This window comes from Dasypus novemcinctus, chromosome 15 (genome assembly GCF_030445035.2).
Source record: "Dasypus novemcinctus isolate mDasNov1 chromosome 15, mDasNov1.1.hap2, whole genome shotgun sequence".
In the NCBI taxonomy this organism is placed as follows: domain Eukaryota; kingdom Metazoa; phylum Chordata; class Mammalia; order Cingulata; family Dasypodidae; genus Dasypus; species Dasypus novemcinctus.
Window position 1 is genome coordinate 58,046,717 of NC_080687.1, and position 25,821 is coordinate 58,072,537.

Sequence of the window (25,821 nt, forward strand, 5' to 3'; positions counted from 1 at the left end):
TAGTATAGTGATCTTCTAACCCTGCAATAAGACTTAAATTCCCACACTTTTGGGTCTCAAGTCACATTGTTCCACTTGCCCAGAATAACCTGTTTTCCAACCCTTTCCTCAGCTTAAGGACACTCAAATGGAAAGACTGTGCTCAAAGGCAGAATTTATAGTCTTATTCTGTATGTTCCTCCAGTAGTGAATGACATCAGCATTATATAGAACTCCTCATGCAAAATCATATTTAGCATTAAAATGCACATGTGTGTTTATACTGCCAGGATCCAGCATAGGGACTGAAATGCATCTAATTCTGATAAATGTTTAATAAATTCTGGGATTATTAAACATATATATGATCATACTTAGTATTCATTACTTCAGTATCAGAAACAATTTACTTTTTAAAACAAGTTAACAATATTTTTTGCTTTTCTTCCTTGTCTATGTTATTTTAAATACACACACAGACAATACTTTTAAAAAAAATTAATTTGGAAACGAAAAATTACTTACTGAAAAATGCCAGCATGAAAATGCCATCATTACCCACTCTAAGCTGGTCTGCCTCATTAAAGTCATCTCTTGGTGGATACTCTTCCTCCTGAACCTGTAAAACATGTAACATTAGAGAAGTTAACTAAAATAATTGTACCTTCATCATTTTAAAAGGATAAAACTTAAAAAAAAATAATGTCCTTAATTTGCTACAATGGCAAAATGGAATAGAGGAGAAAGACAATGCCTGGCATATAGTAAGTACTCAATACTTTTTCATGAGTATCCTTGAAAAGAGTAACTTTAAGGTAAACACAAAAAAATAAAAGTTGAGTAACAGAAGATTAATGAGAAAAGCAGAGGGAAAGAAGTTTTGACATTGTTGCAATAGTGTCAAATAAGGAAACAGGAACTTTTGTATATCAACAATGGGTATGTAAATTAGTACCACCTCTACAGTTAGCAATTTGGCAATATTTATCAAAAATAAAAATGCTCACGCCCTCTGACCCAGCAATTCTAGTTCTTAAAATATATCTTATGGATAATGTAGACGTAGATGTATTCTCACAAGACTTGTTGTAGTAAAGATAATTCATTTCACCAATGTTAAAACAGCAAAAAAAAATCAGGTACAATCTAAATGCCACTCAATAGTGCACTGTATTAGGAGATAGTTCTCCATGGGTCTCCTAATGTTTCTGTATGTCTTACAGATAGAGGCTGTGACTACCTTTTTTAAACTATCTTTTCATAGATGTTTATACAGTGAACAGCTTTGGAAGATAAAGTGTCTTCTGCTAGAGCAAAGGTACAGGCATGCTTACTAACCATTAGAAAGTATTTGGGTCCCCTAAACTAAGGGTTCTTTCAGTAACTTAATCCAACATGTGTGGAAGCAACAGCTCACTTTGTGTCACCTGTGGGAACTGAGACTGGGGAACCAGTACAAGAAAATGCTAATACCCTGGCAACTATTATTGTAATAAAGACCTCTGTCTCTGACCCATCAGTTTCATCTTCTGCCAGTATCCATGAAACTGACAGATGCTCAATTAGCTTGCAAATAAGGTAAAATCTCAGATTTTTCACAGTTTTTGACAAACTGATTAAATAGTTGCACATCTATCCAATGAAATTTGGAAAACAGTGTAAGACATTTAAATATAAATAGAAGGAATAAAAACTCCTTACTATTCTAATATGGAACAACCTGAAAGACACATGAAGTGAAAATCATATGTCTGTGCCTTTTATGTACAAAAATAATGTGTTCCAGGCAGAGGTCCTAAAGTAGGACCAGAGCTGGCATATTAGAAAATATACCAAAGCATGGCTGGACCCGAGTGAACAAGAAAGTAGGAAGAGATGAGGTTAGAGAGGTGACTGAAGGCCTTTGGATTTTACTTCAAGTGAAATGGCAAGTCTTACAGGGTTTTGATCAGATGAGTGACATGACTTATGTAAACATTATCTCCATGTTACATATATATCATTTTCATCTGAGCATCACTGTTTCAATTTTGTTAGTTCAAGTAGAGATTCAGATAGGCTAAGCACCCTGTGCAAGATCACATTAATAAGGCCACAGCAGAATTTGAATCCAGGACATGTTCTTTCTGGTTTAATCAAGGTAGTCTTATTAAATAGGCTGCTTTTCTGGAAAAGAAAAGACTTTTAAGGCCATTTTGCTCTTTAACTGGGCTCAAAGATCCCTTAGCTTACAGGCAAACTTCACATGGTAAATTTAATGGCTGTCAATGAATAAATTTGTTAACAATGTTTTATAATTTCAAATTAATTCAAGAAATAGGCATGAAAACACAATATGCATAAAATAAAAACACTGTCAATATGATGGCAAGAATATAAATATTCCATGCTCTTTCAATACACCAGCCCAGAGATTTTATCAAAGAACATCATTTTTAAGTAGATATAAGACATATGCAAAAAGATGTCCTTTACAGCATTATTTAACACTGCACACACACACATTTGAAAATAATGTAAGTGTTCACTGTAGGGAACTATAATTTATTGTAGTGTGGATGTTTCAAATGTCAGTTAACAGGAATGACACAGAAACTAAGTGAATAAAACAGAATCAGTGGGAAAAGGTGAGGTGAATTGAATTGTATTAGGTAAATGTGAATTTTACTAATTTATAGATATTTGTGACTGCTCGCCATAGTATTCATAGGTCTAGGAATAAGAGCAGAGAAGCTCAATGGTAAGATTGGCTTGGTTCAGGAATCAAGGACCTAGTATTATGGATGAGAAGAGCCTAAACTACCAAATAAACCAGCTCTGATGGAAACGATACTGAGCAAAAGCAGGTTCTTTACTCCTGATGGGTCTTTAAAGCCAAATCCTGAGATGCCCAGGTTTCAAAGACATAAAGAATTCATTGGTTGCAAAGCATCAAGGACCAAAACTGCCTCTCTGATCTGCCAAAATTCTAATATTTTAAAATATCAGGGTATTCATGAATAAGTGGGGTGGAGCTGGACACAGATTCCTTCATCAATAAACATTAAGGGGCTGAAAAGGACTGACTGGTGGCCCCCACACCAGGAGAGTCACTAAGTTACAATCACTATCGGAGATCAAGTTTCTGGGATAGGGGTATATAGAACCAAGGTTGCTTAAGAGGATTTTCATATGGATATTAAACAGAGGAAGGTGGAGTTGTTACCATCCCAATAAAAAGCATACACAAGGTTGAGCCTAATCTATAAACGAGAGGAAAGTCAATCTACAATTGTGATCACAAAGGTAAGCATACACAAAAGTTACTAAAGCCACACTATATTGTGCATTATTTAGCAAATATATCACACCTGCACAAACATGTCCCCACAAAAATAATTCAATTTTTTAAAACTGCAATTCAAGCTCATGGACCCCTTGCTAAGAGCCTCTGGTCTAGAGAAACCATAAGGAGGGATGTGATCACTCTAGGTAGCTTCAGTAATTTTAGGCATTAAACGTTTGCTATTTTATAATATAAAGGCATTTATATAACGATTAAGTAGTAATTATTTGTTAATTCTTAAACCTCGGTTACAGAAAGAGATTGGCTTTGATGATTTTTGTTTTTCATGAAAATAATTACAAACACAGCTCTAAAAGTTCTGTGATCTTAAAAACAATAACATTTAATGTTTCTTAGTTTTCTCACCTGTTGCATTTCCTCTCCAAGGCAACAAGCAAAAGTGATCATCTCAATTACTGATTTAGAACAAGCTATTAAATGATTATTTAAATCATTATGTATATCCCTAGGGCTTGCTTTCCCTATCTTATATATATTTACCTTAAGAAAAAGTAAGGCTTTAGGACCAGGGTTTTGGAGAGTGTTTGGAAGTTCTGACTTTAAATGTATAATAAGGGGGGTGGGGGTGGGTGTAGCACAGTGGTTTGACACCTGCATTCCATGTATGAGGTCCTAAGTTCATTCCCCAATACCTCCTAAAAATACATAATATTTTTAAAAAATCTATTATAAAATAGGCAGAGGAGAATGGCTTTGCCTCTTTCATCCTTGACCAATAGTTAAATAAGGAAAATTGCTTAAAAGATTGTTGCATAAAAGAAAAAAAATTTTAGTTCTAAAAGATTCAAACACCAAAAAATGTCTTTTCCTTGCATAAACTTAAGGAAATTCTTATGGTTATAATCAAATATTTATCATTAGTAAATATTTTTAGCTGGAAAGAAAAATACTTCCAAACAGCTGATGTGTTATATTTAATAGTTTTATATATGTGGAATATTTTAAAGAACTACCAAATTTTTAACATATTTTAAAAATAACAAGAATAAAAATTTATACAATAAAAAAAAGGTTACAAAACACATGCACAAACACGTCTTTTACAGCATTATTTAACACTACACACAAACTGCACATATACGTTTGAAAATAATCTAATTTTTCATCTTGAGGACTACAAATTATTGTAAAATATACCTTAAAAATTTACTCAACCATTAAAATAAAAATATATAAAACATTTAAAAAATAAGACAGTATGCAATAATGTCAACTATATTAAATGCTGATTTATAAATCCTAAAATTGCAAAAGCCAAAATATTTTTAAAATGAAGAGTGCTTATAGAAGAACTCGTATTTTTTCTTAATTTCCCATATTGGCTAACACAAAAAATGCACTTACTAAATTAATCCACTGTCATTTATTAAACACAAAATATGTGCCAGATAATAGCTAGGTGCTAGAAATATAAACAAAAGGTCCTTACACCAGAGTTGCTCATAATTTATCAAGTTCTACTTAGTATATCAAAAAGCAAGTTACTAAAACAATTTACGAAAAATGAACCCTACCCGCTATAAGGTTATAAGACAAGCCTAACTGATGAACAAGTCATATTCCAGAAGTTTTATAAAATCAATTACTTGGAATTCAAGTATTTTTCATAAAAATGTCAAAAGTGATAAATCTATCTAAGCATTCCATAATATGCATGTCGCCCTACACATTAGAAGTAGGAAATCGCAGAAAAGAGAATTGTTATCAAAGTCTTTGGGCTATTTACCTCTACTTAATGAGAGCTTATTTTTATGAAATAAGTATTCAACTAACCCAGCCCTGAACTCATTTATAACTGAATGTACTCAAATGCTAATCAGTCCAGCTTAATCTGATGCAGGTGTAGAGACACATACTCACTCACAGACTGCAAAAAGAGGGCACTGGACCTCTGGATCAGAAAGCACCAATGAACTGAAATGATTTCTTATAACGATGTGCATTTTGTACTCACATACCATAAAATAAGTCCCTTGGGGACAATTCTACTTTGTTTTCTATTAAGTTTTCCACAATCCCCTTGTTTCACAAGCTGGGGTTACAATGAAATAAAAAACAGGTGACAGGTTAAAAGTGGTATTTTTCTTTATGGACATGTTCTAATTCAGACTGGAGATCACAACGACTTTCTTACAACAAGGCACTCAAAATGATGACAGTGAAGGACGGGAGTTAACAGTTAATACTTCAAAGCTTTCTAGTTTTCTAGCCATAATGGACAAAATCATGTTTTCTGCTTTTCTCAAAGTGCAGATAGCAATACGAACTCCTGCTTTCTCTTTAGAGTTCTATCCTATTGTATGAAAGTTAGGGCAGTAGAGGATTCAAGGTCTCTAACATCCTTTAAAAACTTGACCATTTCCAAGGTAGAGAGACATTTTCTCAGATAAGGAGTTACTATCCCTCACACATTCATATGTACAACTGCACATACATATACACTCTAAGCAACCTGGAGTTCATTTTGATAGATCAATCAGTTCTTCATGATTCTCCCCTCAGAATGAAAAATCTTTACTGACTGATCTTTCTTTATGCCACCTTTTTTAACAGAAATTTACTTCCCCCTCTGAGAGGTTTACTGTCTTTATCAAACTTCACAACTGCATTCACAACTATATATGTTGACCTTAAACTCGTGTGTATATGCGCAAACGTGTGTGTGTGTGTCAGGGGAGCAGGTATGAAAAAGGTTGTAGTTGACGGGGGAACTCCATCTAGGAAAAGTTCTCACCTATCAAATTATCTATTCATTGGTCTCTGCTCTGATGATGGCAAGATAAAAATACAAATCAAGGAAATACCTTCCCTCTCTTTGCTCTTAACATAATTCTAGCTTTCCAGTGTCAAGTGAAATTTCTGTCTTTTCCCTGATCCCTGGGATCCGAATCCAGTGATCTAAGATAACATTTCTAAAGTCTGAAACAACAACAACAAAAAATACAACTAACTTGCCTACTTGCAACCACAGAAAGATAAGAAAGACAGGGCAGGTGGAAGCCTCAACCATCACTCCTAAATTCTGGAAAATGGGGGATATGGGATATGGGAATGAGCTGACAAATTAAAAATAATTTGAAGGCCTTGTAAACAAGCATTATTTATTTTTCTGTATTTTTTTAGCCTACCTTGAGTTCATTCATAGATTCACTTAACTTACTACACTAGTACATAAAATATGAATATAAAAAATAAGAGTTTTACGATTATAATGATGAATCATGGAATGTAAACACTATAAAGAGAAAAATTAAGACATGAACAGTGAGGAAGACAATGGACTTGAAGAAAAGATTAGAAAGAAGAACTGTTTGGTTGGTAATAACTAGTATGAGTGAGTTACAAGGACAGGAGTTGACGATCAGAGCAGAAGATGCCTGAAATCAAGATTTAGAAGTGATAAATTTATTGGCAATGATAAGGTGTAGGATGCCGAGAAGATGAGATCAGGTTAAGGTGACGCTTAACAGAAATGAGGAAGTCAAGAAATGGAGGTGAGTTTAAAAGAAAGCCAATTTCTCCAAAACTGATGACATACCTATGTAGTAGTGGAGAAAATACAAAAAGTATATATACACACAAACGAACCCTTACACAAAGAGAGAACGATTTTAATGTCACTAAGTGTAACATAGGAATTAATAAGAACATTCTCAAAAGGAACTGATAAAATTTTCTTACTCTTTGAGATGTTTCTGCTGCTGCAGCTGCCATTGCAGCAGCTTTAGCCTTCTCAGCTTCATCGTATGTAGGAAGGGAGGTAGCAACACTGTAGGGAGGTGGCACAGGATAAAACTCATTGTAAACTTCTGTATCTGAAGGAAAGGGAAAAGGGGGGTGGGGAAAATCATTAAAAACAAACTATTTGAAAAAATTTTTAAATAGCCATAACCACAGTGAATAATTTACAAAAGGCCATTAAAGACTACTACTGCTATTGTAGTCCTATAGTGATACTCTATGCATCAATTACTATTATAATACCATATATTATTTCAGTCTTAAATTTATTATAAAGAAAAAGGATTGGTAAGTATTACCTAAAAGCCAATACATTAAAAAAGAACTCAAGAATGAGGTTTTAAAAAGGAGTTCCAGACAAGGGAGGTGAGAAAGTAATGATACATGAGCACCCTCTATGTTCTTACTACTATGTTAACCGTAAGTATTAATACTTGAAATGTCCCCATTTTGAGAGTTATCTTCTTATCAGCACTTTAAAAATGAAGAAATTAGGACTCAAAGAATTTACATGCCCATTATCTCGCAGGCAGAAAGTCGATTAATATTGCACACTTCTATATACATTAATCTTGGCAAGTCTTAGGCTTAGAAAAATTAAGTGATTTGCCTAATATCACATAGCCATTAAGCGGCAGAATCTGGGATTTTCTGTCTCCAAATCATACACTCTGTACATCTAAGGTACAAAATTTTTTTTTATTGAAATACACCATTGTCTCCCAAATTTCATATGACAGAGATAAGTCATATTCTCTCCCTACTAGGTGAAAAGCAGAAACCAACTATTATTTACTTCACTTTAGGTTCCTCTTAGTGGGAACAAATATCCTTTTTTATCTGGCTTATTTCACTCAAAATAATATCCTCAAGATTTATTCATTTTGTCATATGCATAATGAATTCATTTCTTTTTATAGCTGAATAGTATTCCATTGTACATATATACCACATTTTGCTTGGCCATTCATCATTTGATGGATAATTGGGTTGGTTCCACATTTTAGTAATTGTTTTTGTGTGTTTGGGTTTACTCCTTTTTGTATTTTTATTTTTTTATTAAATTGTCTTTTTTATAAGGCAAAATGATCATAAAAAATATTGTATTAAAAAATATAAGAGGTCCCCACATACCCCATACCCGACCCCCTCACTCCTCCCACACCAACAACATCTCTCATCACTGTGGAACATTCACTGCATTTGGTGAATACATTTTGGAGCATGCTGCACCACATGGATTATAGAATACATGTAGTTTACACTTTCCCCCAGTACATTCAGGGGGTTATGGTGGGATATATAATGTCCAACATCTGTTCCTACAATATCATTTAGGACAACTCTAAGTCCCAAAAATGCCCCTACATCTCATCTCTTCTTCCCTCTCCCTGTCCTCAGCAAGTACGGTAGCCACTTTCTCCAGATCAATGCTACAGTTTCTTCCATTACTAGTCACAACAGTTCTGTAGTAGAATACCAGTAAATTAATTTACTCTAATCTATATTTTATTCCTCTATCCTGTGGACCCTGGGTCCCATCAACCAACCATGTGGGATCTAAACCCCCTCCTCAAGGAATAGAGGCAGAGTGGACATCAGCAATTGTAAATAATGCTACTATGAACAATGGTCTACGAATGTTCTCATCCTAGCTTTCAGTTCTTCTGAAAATATTCCTAGTAGCAGGATTGCTGGATCATATGACAGTTCTATATTCAGCTTCTTAGGTACTGTCAAACTGGCTTCCACAAAGGGTACCATTCTACATCCCCAAAAACAGTGGAGTGTTTCTATTTCTTCATATCCTCTCCAGTACATGTAGTTTCCTGTTTTGTTTTTTGATGGCCATTCAAGAAGGTATGAAATGGTATCAGACTGCAATTTTGATCTCATTTCCTTAATAGCTAGTGATGATGAACAATTTTTTCATGTGCTTGTTGGCCATTTGTATTGCTTCTTTGGAGAAATGTCTGTTTAAGCTTTTGGCCCATTTTATAATTGGATGTTGTTTGTCTTTTGATCATTGAGTTGTCTGACCTATTTATATAACACGGATATTAAACCCTATTGGATATATGGTTTCTAAATATCTTCTCCCATTGAGCAGGCTGTCTTTTTACTTTCTTGACAAAGTCTTTTAGAGAACAAAAGTGTTTAATTTTGAGGAGGTCCTATTTATCTGTTTTTTTATTTCATTGCTCATGCTTTGGGTGTAACATTTATGTAGGTACTGCCTACCACAAGATCTTGAATTTATGTTCCTACATTTTCTCCTAGGAGTTTTACGATTGTAGCTTTTATATTTAGGTCCTTAATCCGTTTTGAGTTAATTTTTGTATAACTGTGAGGCAGGGGTTCTCTTTCTTTCTTTTGGATATGGATATACTGTTCTCCCAGCACTATTTGGTGAATGTCTGTTCTGGCCCAGCTGGGTGAACTTGACAGCCTTGTCAAAAATCACTTGACCATGGATGTGAGCATCTACTTCTGAGTTCTCAATTCTGTTACCTTGGTCAATATGTCTATCTTTATGACAGAATTGTGCTGATTTTACCATTGTAGCTTAGTAATTGGCTTTTCCAATTCTACAAAAAAGGCTGTAGGGATTTGTATTGGGATTGCATTAAATCTGTAAATCTGTTTGGGTAGAACTGACATCTTAACGATATTTAATCTTCCAATCCATGAACATGGAACATTCTTCTACTTATTTAGGTCTTTCTTGGTTTCTTTTAGCCATGTTTTGTAGCTTTCTGAATACAGAGCCTTTATGTCCTTGGTTAAGTTTATTTCAAATGGAATTTTTTTTCTGACATCCTTCTTAGATTGCTCATCAGTAGTTTATAGGAATGCTACTGATTTTGTGTACTAATCTTGTATTCAGCCACTTTACTGAACTTATCTATTAGTACTACTGGCTTTGTTGTGGATTTTCTGGGATCTTCTAGATATAGGAGCATATCATCAGCAAACAGAGACAATTTTACTTCTTCCTTTCCTATTTGGGCGTCTTTTATTTCTTTATGTTGCCAAATTGCTCTAGCTAGTAACTTCTGGCAAAATAATGAATAACAATTGCTCTAGCTAGTAACTTCTGGCAAAATAATGAATAATGAATAACTGACAGTGATGGCATCCCTATCTTATTCCTGACCTTAGTGGGAAAGTGGTTCAGTCTTTCATTATTGAGTACAATGCTAGCTGGGTTTTTCATATAAGCATTTTACCATGTTGTGAAAGGTTCTTCTATTCCTATCTTTTGGATTTTTTTATGAAGAAAAGATGCTGTATTTTGTCAAATGCCTTTTCTGTATCAATCAAGAGGATCAAGTGATTTTTCTTCAATTTATTAATGTAATTTATGACCATAACTGATTTTCTTGTGTTGACCCACCCTTTAATACCTGGAATAAAACCCACTTAATTGATCGTGGACTATAATTCTTTTAATGTGCTTTGGGATTCAGGTTGCAAGTATTTTCCTGACAATTTTTGCATCTATATTGGTCTGTAATTTTTTTCTCCAGTATTTTTTTCTGGTTTTGGTATTAGGGTGATGTTGGTTTCCTAGTATGAGTTTGGTAGCATTCCTTCCTGTTAAATTTCTTGGAAGACCTGAGCATGACTAGTATTAGTCTTTTTTTATTTTTATTTTTTTGAGGTACCGGGGCCTGTTTTATTGATTGTCTCTATTGATTTTGTTCTTGATTTCATTTTATTTCTGCTCTGATCTTTACTATTTCTTTTCTTTGGCTTGGTCTGGAATTAGTTGGCTGTTTTTTTCCGAGTTCCTCCACATGCATAGTTAGAGCTTCAATTTTAGTGTTTTTTTTTTAAAGATTTATTTTATTTATTTCTCTCACCTTCCCCCCCATTGCCCCAGTTGTCTGTTCTCTGTGTCCATTTTGCTGCATGTTCTTCTTTGTCCACTTCTGTTGTTGTCAGCGGCACGGGAATCTGTGTTTCTTTTTGTTGCATCATCTTGTTGTATCAGCTCTCCACGTGTGCAGCACCATTCTTGGGCAGGCTGCACTTTCTTTCACGCTGGGCAGCTCTATCTTACGGGGCGCGCTCCTTGCGTGTGGGGCTCCCCTACATGGGGGACACCCCTGCGTGGCACAGCACTCCTTGTGGGCATCAGCACTGTGCATGGGCCAGCTCCATACGGGTCAAGGAGGCCTGGGGTTTGAACCGTGGACCTCTCATGTGGTAGACAGACGCCCTAACCACTGCGCCAAGTCCGCTTCCCTCACTTTTCATTTCCTTGATCTACACACATTGGTTTCAGGAACTATCCTAATCTCCTAAGCAAACTCAAGATTAATGAATTGTCTTTTACTCTTACCTCTCTCCTCCTATTTTTCTCATTTCTACCTAGTTCTTTAAATTTTCTTTTTATGAATTTGTCCTTACCCAATTTTTTTTTTTTTAAGATTTTTTTTTTTTAAATTTAATTCCCCTCCCCTCCCCCGGTTGTCTGTTTTCTGTGTCTTTTTGCTGCCTCTTGTTTCTTTGTCCGCTTCTCTTGTCGTCAGCGGCACGGGAAGTGTGGGCAGCACCATTCCTCGGCAGGCTGCTCCCTCCTTCGTGCTGGGCGGCTCTCCTTATGGGTGCACTCCTTGCGCGTGGGGCTCCCCTACGCGGGGGACACCCGTGTAGCACGGCACTCCTTGCGCGCATCAGCACTGCGCATGGGCCAGCTCCACACAGGTCAAGGAGGCCCGGGGCTTGAACCGCGACCTCCCATGTCCTTACCCAATTTTTAAAATCATTTTTAAAATTTGATCTCAAGAAATATACTGTAATATACTGTAATGCAAAGTACAAACTGCTTATTTAAAAAACACATTATTTTCAACATAATAATATAAATAAAATGACACAGGTTAACCAACAGATTAGACTACTATCAGAATCACTGACACAAAAAGAACAATGTAGATTGTAGAAGCAATAAGTAACCCAAATATTTGACATCACTTCTGTGATTTTCCCCATTACAACTTCAGTATTTTCACAGTCTACATTGGCTTATATCTTTCTCTATCTTTATTATATTTACTTGCATTTCCAATGTGAAAACACATTTTACTCTAGCAATACTTTTTCCATTATGTTCTAATGTATGTAAGTTTCAAAACAAATTTTTAACAGTATCAGTAAGAGCTATGGATGTGAAGTCAGGTCATAGTTAATCTAATGACAGGAAGTGGTAGTGTTATCTGTAGGAAGATGCAAGAAGCATAAATTCTTAGCAAAGACTTTTTATCAGTATACAAGAATTGTGTACCCAGTCAAGTAAATAGACCTCTTTAATCTACTTTTAGACTAGAGAGTAAAAGGAAAATATAACTAAAAGAAAGGGATATGAATTTGAAGGTAATAACATTAAAATTTTTAATTTAAAAAATTCAAACAATGATATACATTATCCAAGAATATGCAATCTTTTATAATAACAACAGAAAATTTTTTTCACACCCAAGATAGAAAACATCCTCACCAGTAGTAGATGAAAGTGGGGAAGGAACACTAAAATGGTAAGCTTACTTTTCATTTTTTAATTTTACTTATTTTCTTTCTAGCCTTTAAAACAGTGCTTTTCAACAAGTGGAACTCCACATCCAGCAACTTCTTTTCTTAGAAGTTGTGGGACCAAGGCAAACCACATAAGCATTATGAAATGCCACTTTATCACCCATAAACTGACCAGACAAGGCTATTACTTGCTATGAGGGGATGAAATCAAAGAACTCTCAAAAGGACTCAGTAAACTGTGAAGCATTATATAAATGTCACCTATTTTTACCGATGTTGCTCAGAGCTATAAAAATAGTGATCTACTGAAGAACATAATCTCAACAGTGAATTATCACTGTCCATGCTTAAAACATAACAACACTGGTTAAGAAGCTAAAGGAAAGCAGTATCAATAATTTTCACTAAATAGAATTAACTCAATTCTTATGCTCAGTTATAGTCATGAATGACCTTTTAGCACAAGGTTTAAAAAAATCAAGAGAGACCAATAATTTATGGAGGAGTTGTAAGAATAATTGAATGTCTAGGTACCAGGAACTGGTTTTACATTTAAAATGTATCTAAGCTATAAAAATAGCATGCTACATTATCAAAACTATTCCAGATCACAGAAAAATACAAGCTTCTCAATTCATTTATGTTGCTTCTAGAATATAAATCCCTAAAACAAAAAGATAGCATATATAGAAAGGCATAGATGCCACTAATGAATAAAGCTACAAAAACTCTAAATAAAATACTAGCAAATCAGAATGCAGAAGAGATGAAACTATCACATTACAGAGTTTATTCCAGGAGCATAGCGATGAATTAATTTATAGAAATCTGTAATATATTACATCAAAAATTAAAGGAGAAAAACCATGTACTTTAATGATCAAAAGGTTAACTCCCAAGTTTCTGTTCTGGCCTACTACAGTCATTTACTGAAACTTTAGGAGAAGGTTTAGTTTATATATGGGGTGGGGGACTGGGGGCGGAGGAAGGAGTACACAATTGTGGCAGTTTTAAAACTTAGTCTACAAAATTTCTGAAACACTTCTCATCAAGAGATGGAGACTAATTTCCCTCCTCTTGAATAAGGACTGGACTTAGGGACTCACATCTAACAAACCAAATATGGCAGGAGTGAGACTGTGCCCTAACAGATGACAGAGATTCCATCCAACGCTCCCTCAGCATGCTTGCTCTTGGAACCCAGCCACATTGCTGTTAGGAAGCTCAGGCCACAAGATGGGGCACATATAGGTGTTCTGGTCAACAATCCCTCTGAAAACTAAGCTGAAATCAGCATCAACTACCGAACAAGCAATAGGGAAGCTTTGGAGGTGGACTCCAGCCCTAGTCACCAGCAAATGACATCCACACGAGACCCTGGGAGAGAAGCACATATTTGAACTCAGTTAACTCACAGAACCATTAAGAGTAATAATAATAAATAATTGCTATTTTATTCCATAAGTTTAGGATAGTTTAATATACATAACCGTGGTGGTAAACCACAAAAAAAGGGATCACAATTTCACTCTTAAAATTAGTAACTTCTATCATTCAGACCAGGAAAACAATTCATTTACTTCAAGGTTACCATAAAATCGATATATTCTGTACCCAGTGTAACAAGTTCAGTATACCATATTCTAGAAACCTGTAAAATATTGAAGAATATTTAGTACATAAAAATTTTAGCAAGCACCAATACAGCTGTTAAAACTTACAAAGGTAAGTGGATATGAATAAAAAAACTGTCCATGAAACTGGATAATGAATAAACAAACATTATATACAAACAAAGAAGCAAGCATATACTCATTTAATTAATCATGGAAAAGATGATTTTCAGTAACTGTATAAAAGAGTAAATGAGTTTGGTAGAAGAAATACTGAGTATGACAGTTTGAAACTAGATGGACCCCAAAAGAACATGATCTTAAAGTTAATCCATTCCTGTGGGTGCAAACCTATTTTTAAGCAGGGCCTTCTGATAGATTACTTCAGTTGGGGCGTGGCCCAGGGTGGGTCTTATTCCTCTTACAGGAGTCCTTTATAAAGGGGCTGAGTACAAAGAGAAACACAAAAGTTGAAAGGAAACACAGGAGGAGGAAGCTGAAGGCAAGAAAGCCCAGAGAAGGGAGAAACCAGCAGACACTCCCATGTGCCTTGCCATATGACAGAGGTGTCCACAATTGCCAGCAAATGGTATTCTCAGCCTCAAAAACATAAGCTTGCAAGCAAATAAATCCCAATTGTAAAAGCCAAACCATTACTGGTATATTACATTTCTACAAAATGTGTGCAAACAAAAATGGTAAATAGATAAAACTGGCATGAGTTTAAGTGAAGTAGATGGCACTGGTTACAAAATAAGAAGAAGGAAAAAATACTCTGAGGAGTTTTTCATGTTAAAATATTTTTCAATAACTGATTTTAAAATAAATGTCTCATAATCAACATAAAATATTTAGAGAAGTAAATATAGTAATTTTTTAAATACTACAGGGGAAAATACAAGTTGTAGCCAGAGAAAGGAAAAGCGTATTTACAACAACCTGAAAGGATAACATGAAATAATAGCAAACAGGTTTCACAACTAAGAATTATCATCATGTATATGGTATAACATTGTGTACACATTTTACCTCCATTCATACATACTTGCCGAATTTTCACTTAAAAATAATACCATATTTTTTACTATAAGTAAATACACACTCATTTATATGTACATATGCATATATGTGTGTACATGTGCATATGCATATTTGTGGGTGTGTATGTATGTGTGTATGGATAAGAAAGAGAAAGAATTATAATTTCTTACAAAAGTTAATGCTAGTGCATCTGGAATAGATTTTTAATAAGCATAAGAAAGTTTAAATAGCTATACTTTTATATTAAAACTTTTTAAAAAATATTAGGAGGCAAAAGTATATGAAGTCATTATTTTCCAAACTAGACTTGGGAAAAAAATTTTTTAATCATGAAAACCAAAGAAGCCCATAAAGAGACTCGATAATTACACAAAAGCATAGTGGTGAAAAACTGAACTATTAAAAGCATTACTAATCCTTTCCTACTGAAATAAAAAATACCTGAAGTTGTAGGTACTTCCACAGTAATACTACTGTAAGGTGGAGGAGAAGAGTCCGTTTCAAGTACTGGTGCTGAAGAAGCCAACTGTACAATCTGTGGTGCTGGGCTTGAAGTTGATGGCTGCTCTATAGCAGATGATTCTGAATTATCCTCTTCATTGTGCAACTAAGAGAACAAAGGAAAAAGAAAAGAATAATGTACAGTGGATTCTCATTATTCATGGTAATTATGTTCTATAAAGTCATTGTAAACACTGAATTAGTGAATACGGAACCATCACTCCTAGGGGAAACAGAGAGTTAGGTTCCTGAAAGCCTCTACTCACAACATTTTTTTAACCAATCAATGCATACACTTGTTTTATGTATGCTTCTGTGTAAAGATATTTCTGTGTAAAAATATTTATTTAATATATACTGCAGATTCAGTAACATGGAACTCACAGCCAACAGCACTATAGTTCATGCTTGAACAAAGCTTATATCTAACATGCATATTTTCTCTATAGAGCACATCACAGCCTTTTGGCACTTATTAACACTAGACAACACACTTCATCATCATGATTAGGAGCCACTTGAAACAGGAAAATCACCAACAAAAATGTGAAAAATGTGGCACTAACTAGACCTCAAAAAGGACACATTTATAATGTGAGCACTGAAACAAGAAGGGAGAACATTATTACCTTGTTTGACCTCAGCTGGGAACATGCACATCTTATGACTCAAATTTTTCACCAATCTGTGCATCCCCTAATAACTGCTAAAGCACTGTGAGTATTGATTTTTAGGGTTACAAATACAAAAGTGCAAATATGAAATCTGCAAATAGATTTATATGTCTTCAGTATAGTGACCAGGGTGATAGAAGTTAATAATGAACCACTGTTTTTCATCCTGCAGGAAGAAAAGATGGCAAAAGAAGTATTTTAACAGTATCTGAAACTGTGTCTTTACAGAATATTGAGTGTTTTTTGATAACAAAACTGCAAGCTTTATAATTAACTCTAGCTGGAGGAACAGTATCTGAAACTGTGTCTTTACAGAATATTGAGTGTTTTTTGATAACAAAACTGCAAGCTTTATAATTAACTCTAGCTGGAGGCTCTATCTTCTAATGTATATATGTCTTCTATAATATAGCCCTTCATTTCATCTTAAGGTAAATATATACATATATATGTGTGTGTGTATATATATCTGTATATATATGTAATAACTGAAAGCTTTGCTTTTGGGAAGCCAGCGACCTCAAAGAATGTTTTCTAAAAGTACCACGATATGCTTTTTAAGTGTTGTTTAGCAACTGGTGCCCTCCACCAGACCCTGGTGGGTTAGCCATCAGTATGGTTTGTCTTTTCTTTTAATTTAGGCATAGGATGTAGCTACAGAGAGAAAACTATAAGAAGTTGATATAGAAAAAAATAAACCATTTTTAAACTTGTCATTATGTGTATATATGAAGAGCTGATATATTTTGTATAGTTACCCTGTGCTGACTACATTTAGTACCAAGAGGAGAACTAGAAATGTGCATTAGTAGTTTTAAGAAGATAAATTTTAGCTCAATAAAACAACTTTTTACTCATTACAGCCACCCAAAGCACTAGATGTTCTGTGACTGCAACAATTACTTTCAGGGAAAGTTTGGATGATTATCTGGCAAAGTTGTTACATAAGTAGGGTGACCATACAACTATCTGTTTTTCCCCAGGACAATCTCCTTTAACACCTGTTGATCCCACCCTGTTTAGCATTTTTCCTATCCCTTTCATTCTCAAAATTGTTCTAATTTGGATGATGAAGTAGATGGTCAACCAGCATATAATAAAATTCCTATCCTTAACAGGACAAGGGTACCATTTAACTCTAAAATACTAAGACCCTCATAAAAACCTAAGGTAGTCTTTATCATTCTATGCCACTTTATTTAATACCTGATTTTAAAATGGAAACTGATTAGAGTTGCAATAGAAACAACTGGTAGAGTCAAGATACTCATCTAGGTCATCCAAGAAGAAAGTGAACTATACAGAAAAAAGTGAGCTTATCCTACCTATGCTCCTAGGGAATAGATAATAGTGGGTATTAAGAGGTCTCTGCAGAGAGCCAGTGTTCTAAGCCAAGAGCTCTGGAGACAAGTTCCCACAAAATACTGCTGCTCATCAGTGGAGCCAAATTTTCTACCAAGAAAACTGAATTTAGCAGTCTTCACACATATATCATCACACAAATTAAAAGAACTGATTTTAGGTTTTCATTTCAAATATTTTTCCACTAAACCTTCACTGTGTCTGGACACATTTCTGCTAGAGGGACCTAGCATGTAACAAAGCAAAAATATGAACAATTAGGAAACAAATGCATTAGCAGCAAATGAATATTAATGGTAAAAAAACAGCGAGTTAACAAGGCATGCCTAATTATCAGTTTCTTGTTTTGAAAGCATTATCAAAATTTGGTTGTGATTTTATATTTTGTAAGATAATGAACGCATGTTTTTGCTAGTAAAAATGATCTCAGCAGTATGACAATATATCAGTTACTTAATGGTGTTCCACAAAAAGCATCAGGGGCATCAGGGGCTCCAGATGCTCCATCACCTGAACAAGCTTGAAAAAGCTGTTTAAAACCAAGTGTCACAGGAAGTGGATGTGGCTCAAATGACAGGCCTCTGCCTACAGTATGGGAGGATCTGGGTTTGATCCCTGGGGCCTTCTGGTGAAAAAGACGACAACAAAGTGCCTGCATAGAGAGCTGACTGCCCACATAGTGAGCCAAGTGCCCAAGTGGTGAGCCAATTGCCTGCATGGTTAGCCGAGTGTCCAGGTGGGTGCCCACACAGGGGAGCCTAGTGCACACACGGTGAGCAGAGTGCCCACATGAGTGCCCATGTGGTGAGCCGAGTGTCTCTACAGCGAGGCGAGTGCCCAGGTGGGTGCCCACGCAGCAAGCCGAGGGCCTGTGTGGTAAGTCAAGTGCCCGTGTGGTGAGCCAGTGCCCATGTGGCGAGCCAAGTGCCCACGAAACAAGCTGAGTGCCTGCACGGTGACCCAGTGCCTACACAGTGACTGACACAGCAAGGTGATGACACAACAAAAGAGAGATGAAGAGAGACAAGGTGAAGAGCAGCAGAGACCAGGAACTGAGGTGGTGCAATTAATAGGGAACCTCTCTCCACATCAGAGGTTCCCAGGAGAGAATCTCGGTGAATCCTAGAGGAGAAAGATGAGAAGACAAAAAGAGAAATAGATACAGAAGATCACACAGCGAATGGACACCGATGGCAAAAACAGCAGGGTGGGGGAGGGGCTGAGAAGAAAAAAAATTTTTTTTTAAATCAAGTGTCAGATAATTTTATCAAGACAACTAAGTTGTCTTCTAAACAAATAAGGTTGTTTCATTTAAAACTGCTATTGTCTGATCACAATACAGCCAGTAAAAAATTATAGAAGGATTTATTCAATGCAATTGGATTTTAAAAATAATACAGGAGAGATTTTATTTATGCAATTCACATGGGCAAATGAAATTTCTGGGAGCATACACAGAAACTGTTAACAACAAAGAGGGAATAGGGAGCCAAAGATGGGAGTAGAGATTTCATCTTTCTCTACTATTTGAATAACTCACCCTAAACACAAAGTAACTTGAAAATTTTTAAAAAACCAAAATGCAATAAAATGAAACATCTAATTTCTGTTTTGGCATGTCTTAGAAGCAAAATGTTAAGATAAACACTATAACCTATAATAAAATGCTTTCTCCAACTTAAAATATTACATAATATCATTACTACAGCTCCCTTAGTTTTGTATGTATGAAATTTTCTGTTGAAAATGATACAATCTGAAATTATAATCAAATACAAAATATTTTGAAGAATGCAAATAAGAAATTGTATGTCTTTTTAGGGAAAAATAAGGTGAGGGATAATTAATGGAGTGATAAAGTGATTAAAAAATAGAACGCCAAATTTATATTGCCAGACTAGACTGTTTCTTCTGAGCCTCCAGACCTGTATATGTACATATTAGTACATTTCTTTAAAATGCATTAAACATAATCACATATTTTAAAAATCACATACATTCTTTTCCTACCATCCCTCACCACCTAGTTCATACACATTTTTTAGATCTCAGCTAAAAATTAAGTTCTAAGAAAAGTCTTTCTTGTCTCCCAAAAGTAAATTAAGACTCTCTCGCATAATCTCAAAGCACTCTTGTTATTGGAGCCCTTATCATGAAAACAAATATTTATGCAATCGTTTATTTACAATTTGATTTTCCAGCTAAAGTATGAGCTCCACAAAAATGGAAGTTATTCCTGTCTTGTTGAATGCTGTGAAAATGAAAGTCAGTCAAGTACTTTTGATTCAGCCTTGGTTAAAATTAAAAGAAAATGCAATATAAGTCACCAGTCTAGAACGGAAAGCCTTGAGAGAGAACAGCCTTGCTAACTTCAAGTACTCTGAAGTCTCTAACAAGTAGTTATTACCTTCTTTCATAAAGTCAAAAAGAAAGCATTAGAGAATATTTAAATCCCAAAGATCTTCAAGAAAGAAGCCAAACAGGTTGGTTAAAGATCTTAAATAAATTTCTATTTTCAAAAGAATTCACGCTTTGGTTAAATTTTTAAGAAGCAGCTTCCTATCATATCTAAGGTTAATTTCAGATCCTTCTTGTGTTCTACAATACAAAGTTTCTATTTAACCTTTCAGAACTGTAATCTTCAACTGAAAAGTGACCATAAATGCTAGTGAAATATTATACTGTTCATTTAATCTGTAGAGTCCTCAGAGAAAATGAAATGTGCTCATTTAAGTCATAAACAAAACAAGTGAATCTGACCTATATCCATCTCTGTATAAATCCTCTGAATTAGAGGGCAAAAATCAGATCCCTAAATTTAGTACGTCTCCTTGTGGGGCAGTATAAGTAAAATAAATGGTGACTCAAGCAGTTAAATCCCAACAAGACATGAAGTCTCCTTTCTTCAGTACCACATGCAGAAGAGTACCTGGTACATATCAGAAAATCCCTAACTAGTTAATAGACAGACAGACATATGAGTGGTTGGAAATGAGAAGAAAACCATTCATTTCTAACATTTGTACTCTAATGCATGCTTTCATGAGTTTAGCAAATGTGACAATTTGAAGCTTTTGTGAATCCCAGAAAAGATCATGTTCACAGAACTAATCCATTCCTTTGATTGTTTTAGATTGAGTTAAAGGTCCTTTTGATTAAATCGCTTAAGGGCCTTTGACTGGACTATGTCAGTGAGGCATGACCCAGGTTGGGTCTCAGCCCTCTTTCTACAATCTAACACTGAAAGCAGAAACAGAGAAAGACATTGCCGTTTTACCCTGCCTTGTGAGAGAAGACTCCAAGATTGCCAACAGCTACAGAAAGACAGAGCAACCTGAGACGAAGGAGGCTGGAATCACTACAGTAGACTAAAAGTTAAGGAGACGGCCCAGGCAAGAGACAAGCCATACGCCTGATTGCCCACAGCTGAGTTCAGGGAGAAAGTGAACCTGAAGAAGAAAGCAGAAATGGCCACCACCTTGCCTTGTCACGTGGCAGGAGTCCAGGATTACCAGAAGCCAATCTTTGGTGAGACAGAAGCTCTGATAATGACTTGATACGGGACATTTTCATAGTCTTAATACTATAAGATATTCCCCTAAAAAAATTGCCATTGTAAAAACAAACCCATTGTTGGTATTTTGCTCCCAGCTTCTGATGTGGGCTATGGGTGGGAGGCTCTTTGTCTCTTATGAGATAACCTAAACTATCTGTGACTTGTGGGTGTGGGATGATAAAAGGCTGCAGTTCTGCCCTTGGTGACCATGGCAAGGACTCCAGTCCCAGGAAACAGTTTAACAATGCAAGGTCTATAAACTTTAAGTATTCAGGGGAGATGCAAACCAAATATGCTAAAAGCTTATCTAGAATGCCCAAGGTCCATGCTAAAAGCTTACCTAAGATGTGGAAGATATATACGCTAATTCAAGCCTATTGAGAACTGAAACAAAAGGACCATTTGGCCCTTCCTCTCTGTATAAAAGGGACTCAAAAATCTTGTTCTGGGCTGGGGATTGGAACAGAAAGCTCCCGAGTCCGGCCGGGTGTCAATAAACCATTTTTCCTTCTCAAAATCATTCCTGAGTCCTGGCCTCTCCATACGCAAATAATTGAACCTCTCTAAAATTCTCAAATTCTACAACACTTCGACAACCTCAAACAGCAAATACTGTCAAGATCACAGATGCTTTGCTCAAAGATTGTAGCCAGCCATAAAATACTGTCCATGGGAGGAAGCAAGTCTTCTAGCCTCTGAAAATATGGTCCAATAAATTCCGTTCTTAAACCAACTCATTATTTAATATTTGCTTTAGGAGCTAGGTAACTAAAAACACCAAGATAACTTGAAAATCCTCATTTTTATAAATGGGTAAAATGGGATGGGGAGGTGGGTGAGAGGAGCTGCACCTTTATCATTCAGTGAGATACTGGGGAAGAAAGATTTACTACCCAAGGGCACAGACTCCTTCCTTTACTATGCAAAGTGGTCAGAAAATGTAAATTGAAACAATGAGGCACCTTGTCCCACTATTTAGTTGGCAAAATTTAAATTCTGATAACATTGTTTAGATCACTAGAATTGAATTAAAAAGCTATAAACCACATTATTAAGTCAATTGGAATATACACTAGATGTCATAACAATGTTAAATTTCTTGGGTATGATATTATGGTATTGTGATAATGCAGAAAATGTCCTGTTTTTAGAAGATACATACCGCAGTAAGTACTTAGGGGTGAAATACTAAGCTGTATGCACCTTACTTTCAAATGGTTCAATAAATTTTTTTAAATGTGTGTAGAGATGGAGAGATCAATATAACAAGTGATAAAGCAAATATGGCAAATGTTAACAATTGTTGAATCTAAACCAAGAATATAGGGATGGATGTTCACAGTACTAATCTATACTATAAAGTTTTCTGTAGGTTTTAAATATTTCCAAAAAAAGGTATTTTTATTAGTGGTTTCAGTATCTAAGACCATGTGTTTGCAAGAATGAGGATGTGGTAGAACTATTACTAGTAAGGTTATAAATTCAACAAACCACACTGAAAAGCTATATGCCAATTCCTAGTAAGGATGAAAGTATACATCACACAGCAATACTACTTTTAGATGTAATACTATAAAAATTCTCGCACTTCGATATAGAAAGACATGTACAAGAATGCTCATGACATCACCAATTGTTATTGTGAAAACCTGAAAACAATTGCCTGGTCAATAGGCAATAAACAAACTACAGTTTATTAATACACAATTTATATAACACAATTCACCATTTAAAACTGATGAACTAGATGTGTAATTCATAGATAAATCTTAAAAATAAGCCAAGTAAATACAGTCAGTTGAAAAGGTATATAAAGGGGAGCAGATGTGACTCAAGCAGTTGAGTACCTGCTTCTCACATGGGAGATCCTGGGTTTGGTTTCCCATGCCTCCTAAAAACAAGAAAACTAAACAAGCAACCCAAAATACAAAAAATTTAAAAAAAAAACAAAACAGCTCAAGGGAACAGCAGGGAAGCCAATGTGGCTCAGTGGCTGAGGGTCAGCTTCCCACTTATCAGGTCCTGGGTACAATCCCCAGCCCTGGTACCTCAAAAAAAAAAAGGTATATAAAACCACAAAATACTCTAGCAAATAAAAATACACTTTAACATAACCTAAATCTGAAGTATATATTGCATAGATACACATATATATATGTAACAGTAAAAGTAAGCACAAAGCATTCACAGAATATTACACACCAATTCCAAGAAAATAAAAGGTGCGGAGAAGATGGGGAAGGCATTTAGAATGTAAGGCCTTATCTTTTTTTTTTTTTTTAAAGGAAAAATGTTTAAGATCTAATACAAATAAGGCAAATGCTAACATTTCATCTCCTCCGAGACTACAGTAATCTTTTATATTATTTCCTGTATTTTTAAATTTAAAAGGTTTCATTTTAATATTTTAAATTTAAAAATAATTTGAGGCTACCAAATTTTTTCTGTATATAATATTGAGGCAGACATTTTGAAGTATAAAAGAAGACAGAGAATACACAGCACCTATGAGTCCTTGAGAAATAATAACTACTCCTGGATGAAAATCAGGTAACCAAAGAATGAATCCAAATACAAAGCACAGAAGCAGGGAACAGATGTGGCTCAAGCCGTTGAGCACCTGCTTCCCACATGGGAGGTCAGGGGTTTGGTTCCCGGTGCCTCCTAAAAACAACAACAAAACAACAACAAACAGACAAAAAAACAACTCAGGGGAGCCGATGTGACTTGGTGGTTGAGCACTGACTTCCCACATGAGGTCCCAGGTTCAACCCCTAACCCCAGTACCTCAAAAAAGAAAAGAAAAAAGACAAAAGGAAGCCATAGGAAAAGATACGGTAGAAAGCACTGAATCCTTTTAAGGCTATAGAACTAATGACTAAACTGCTGTCAAACAGAAAGTAAACATTATATAACCTGACAAAATATAAGTAACATAAAAATCAGGAACTACAGAAAAAATATTAGTAGTATTCACTTCATCTTTCATAGCAGGGAATTGATCCCTAATTTCTGAAAGTATAAATATGCAGTTTTTAAAAATTACTCCTACTTCTTGCTGGTTTTCATATTCTTAATTTTAGAGATATCTTACAGGAGCTAATAGCTCTTATTTGAAGAAACCTTTATCTGGATTTCAGCAGTTCTTTAACGAATGTTTCCTTCCTGTACATTCAAATGAAATCATTTTGATTTTTAAAAACAATATAAATAGCATGATCCCATTCTTTTAACATTCCTGTCTATCTGTATATAAAGTCAGCAAATGTTAACACTCGTTATTTCTAGTTGGTAAGATTTGGGGTGCCTACATTGGTTCTTCTATGTATTTATACTGCTTATATTTTTAAAATTAATATATCTTTTTTTATAAAAATAAAAAGGTTATTACTGTAAATACACAAACACTCACTCTCTCTTCCTTCAGCCTAGAATTCCCATTTTAAGACCCTACCCTACAGAACTAACCATATACTTAAATTAGGATTTCTTTACAAAGCTGTTCATCAGTGTTACAATAATTAAACACTGGAAACAATCTGTTCACTCAAGGTGAACACAGCATATAGATATAATGTAATACTACCCAGCCATTGAAAGTAATGTTTGGAAGAATATTTAATAGCTCATGATATGGGGTTAAAGAAATAAAATTTGATATATATACACATACATATATATACATACATATATATGCACACATATACACACAGGATAAGTGTATTAGTCAGTCAAAAGAGTGCTGATGCAAAATACCAGAAATCAGTTGGTTTTTACAAAGGGTATTTGAGGCAGAAGCTTTCAGTTACCAGGCCATAAAGCGAAGTCATTTCCTTCACCAAAGCATAAAGCATAAGTTACTTCCCTCACCAAAGTCTGCTGCCATGTGTTGGAGCAAGATGGCTGCCAATGTCTGCCAGGGTTCAGGCTTCCTGTGTTCCTCTCTTCCTGGGGCTTGCTCTCCAGGCTCAGGGTTCCTCTCTTCCTAGGGCTCTTCTCTTTCCTCACAACCAAGCTCCTCTGTGGGCTTACTTCCCAGGGCTTCAGTTCAAAACTCCAGCGTCAAAACTCCAACATCAAAACTAATTCTCTTCTTTTGCCGTACTTACGTGGCCCAATCAAAGCCCTAATCACAATTTCATAAAAATGTGAAACTTTTAGACAGGCCAGTAAAGCTATTTTTGGAATTCATAACTGTATCACACTGCTACCGTAAAACTCACAGATTATTCCAATTTTAAATAAGACAAAATGTTAAAAGTTTCAAGATTCCTGTTAACAGACAAACCGGGTAGGATGGTTGCTTGCAAGTAGTCTGTAATTTCTTCTTTCTCTTTTTTTTTTTCCCTTCGTTTGCTTTCCTGTATTTTTTCCAAGTTCTTTAAAATAGGAATGAAAATAAGCAATGCTGTTTTATTTTTTTTAATGTAGGGCAAAATGTGATACATTAAAGAGATTTCATTAGTG

At 35.2% G+C, this 25,821-nt stretch overlaps 1 protein-coding gene across 1 annotated transcript in view; it reads right to left on the reverse strand.

Annotated features, from left to right (window-relative positions):
• The window catches only part of NDFIP2 (Nedd4 family interacting protein 2), a 145,344-nt gene that overhangs the window by 21,402 nt on the left and 98,121 nt on the right, over positions 1–25,821 (reverse strand). Inside the window, exons 4-6 of the mRNA XM_058276840.1 lie at positions 15,703–15,868; positions 7,007–7,140; positions 505–598 (exon numbers count right to left, since the gene is read on the reverse strand). Of these exons, the coding sequence (XP_058132823.1) occupies positions 505–598; positions 7,007–7,140; positions 15,703–15,868 (394 nt within the window). The remainder of the gene's footprint in view (positions 1–504; positions 599–7,006; positions 7,141–15,702; positions 15,869–25,821) is intronic.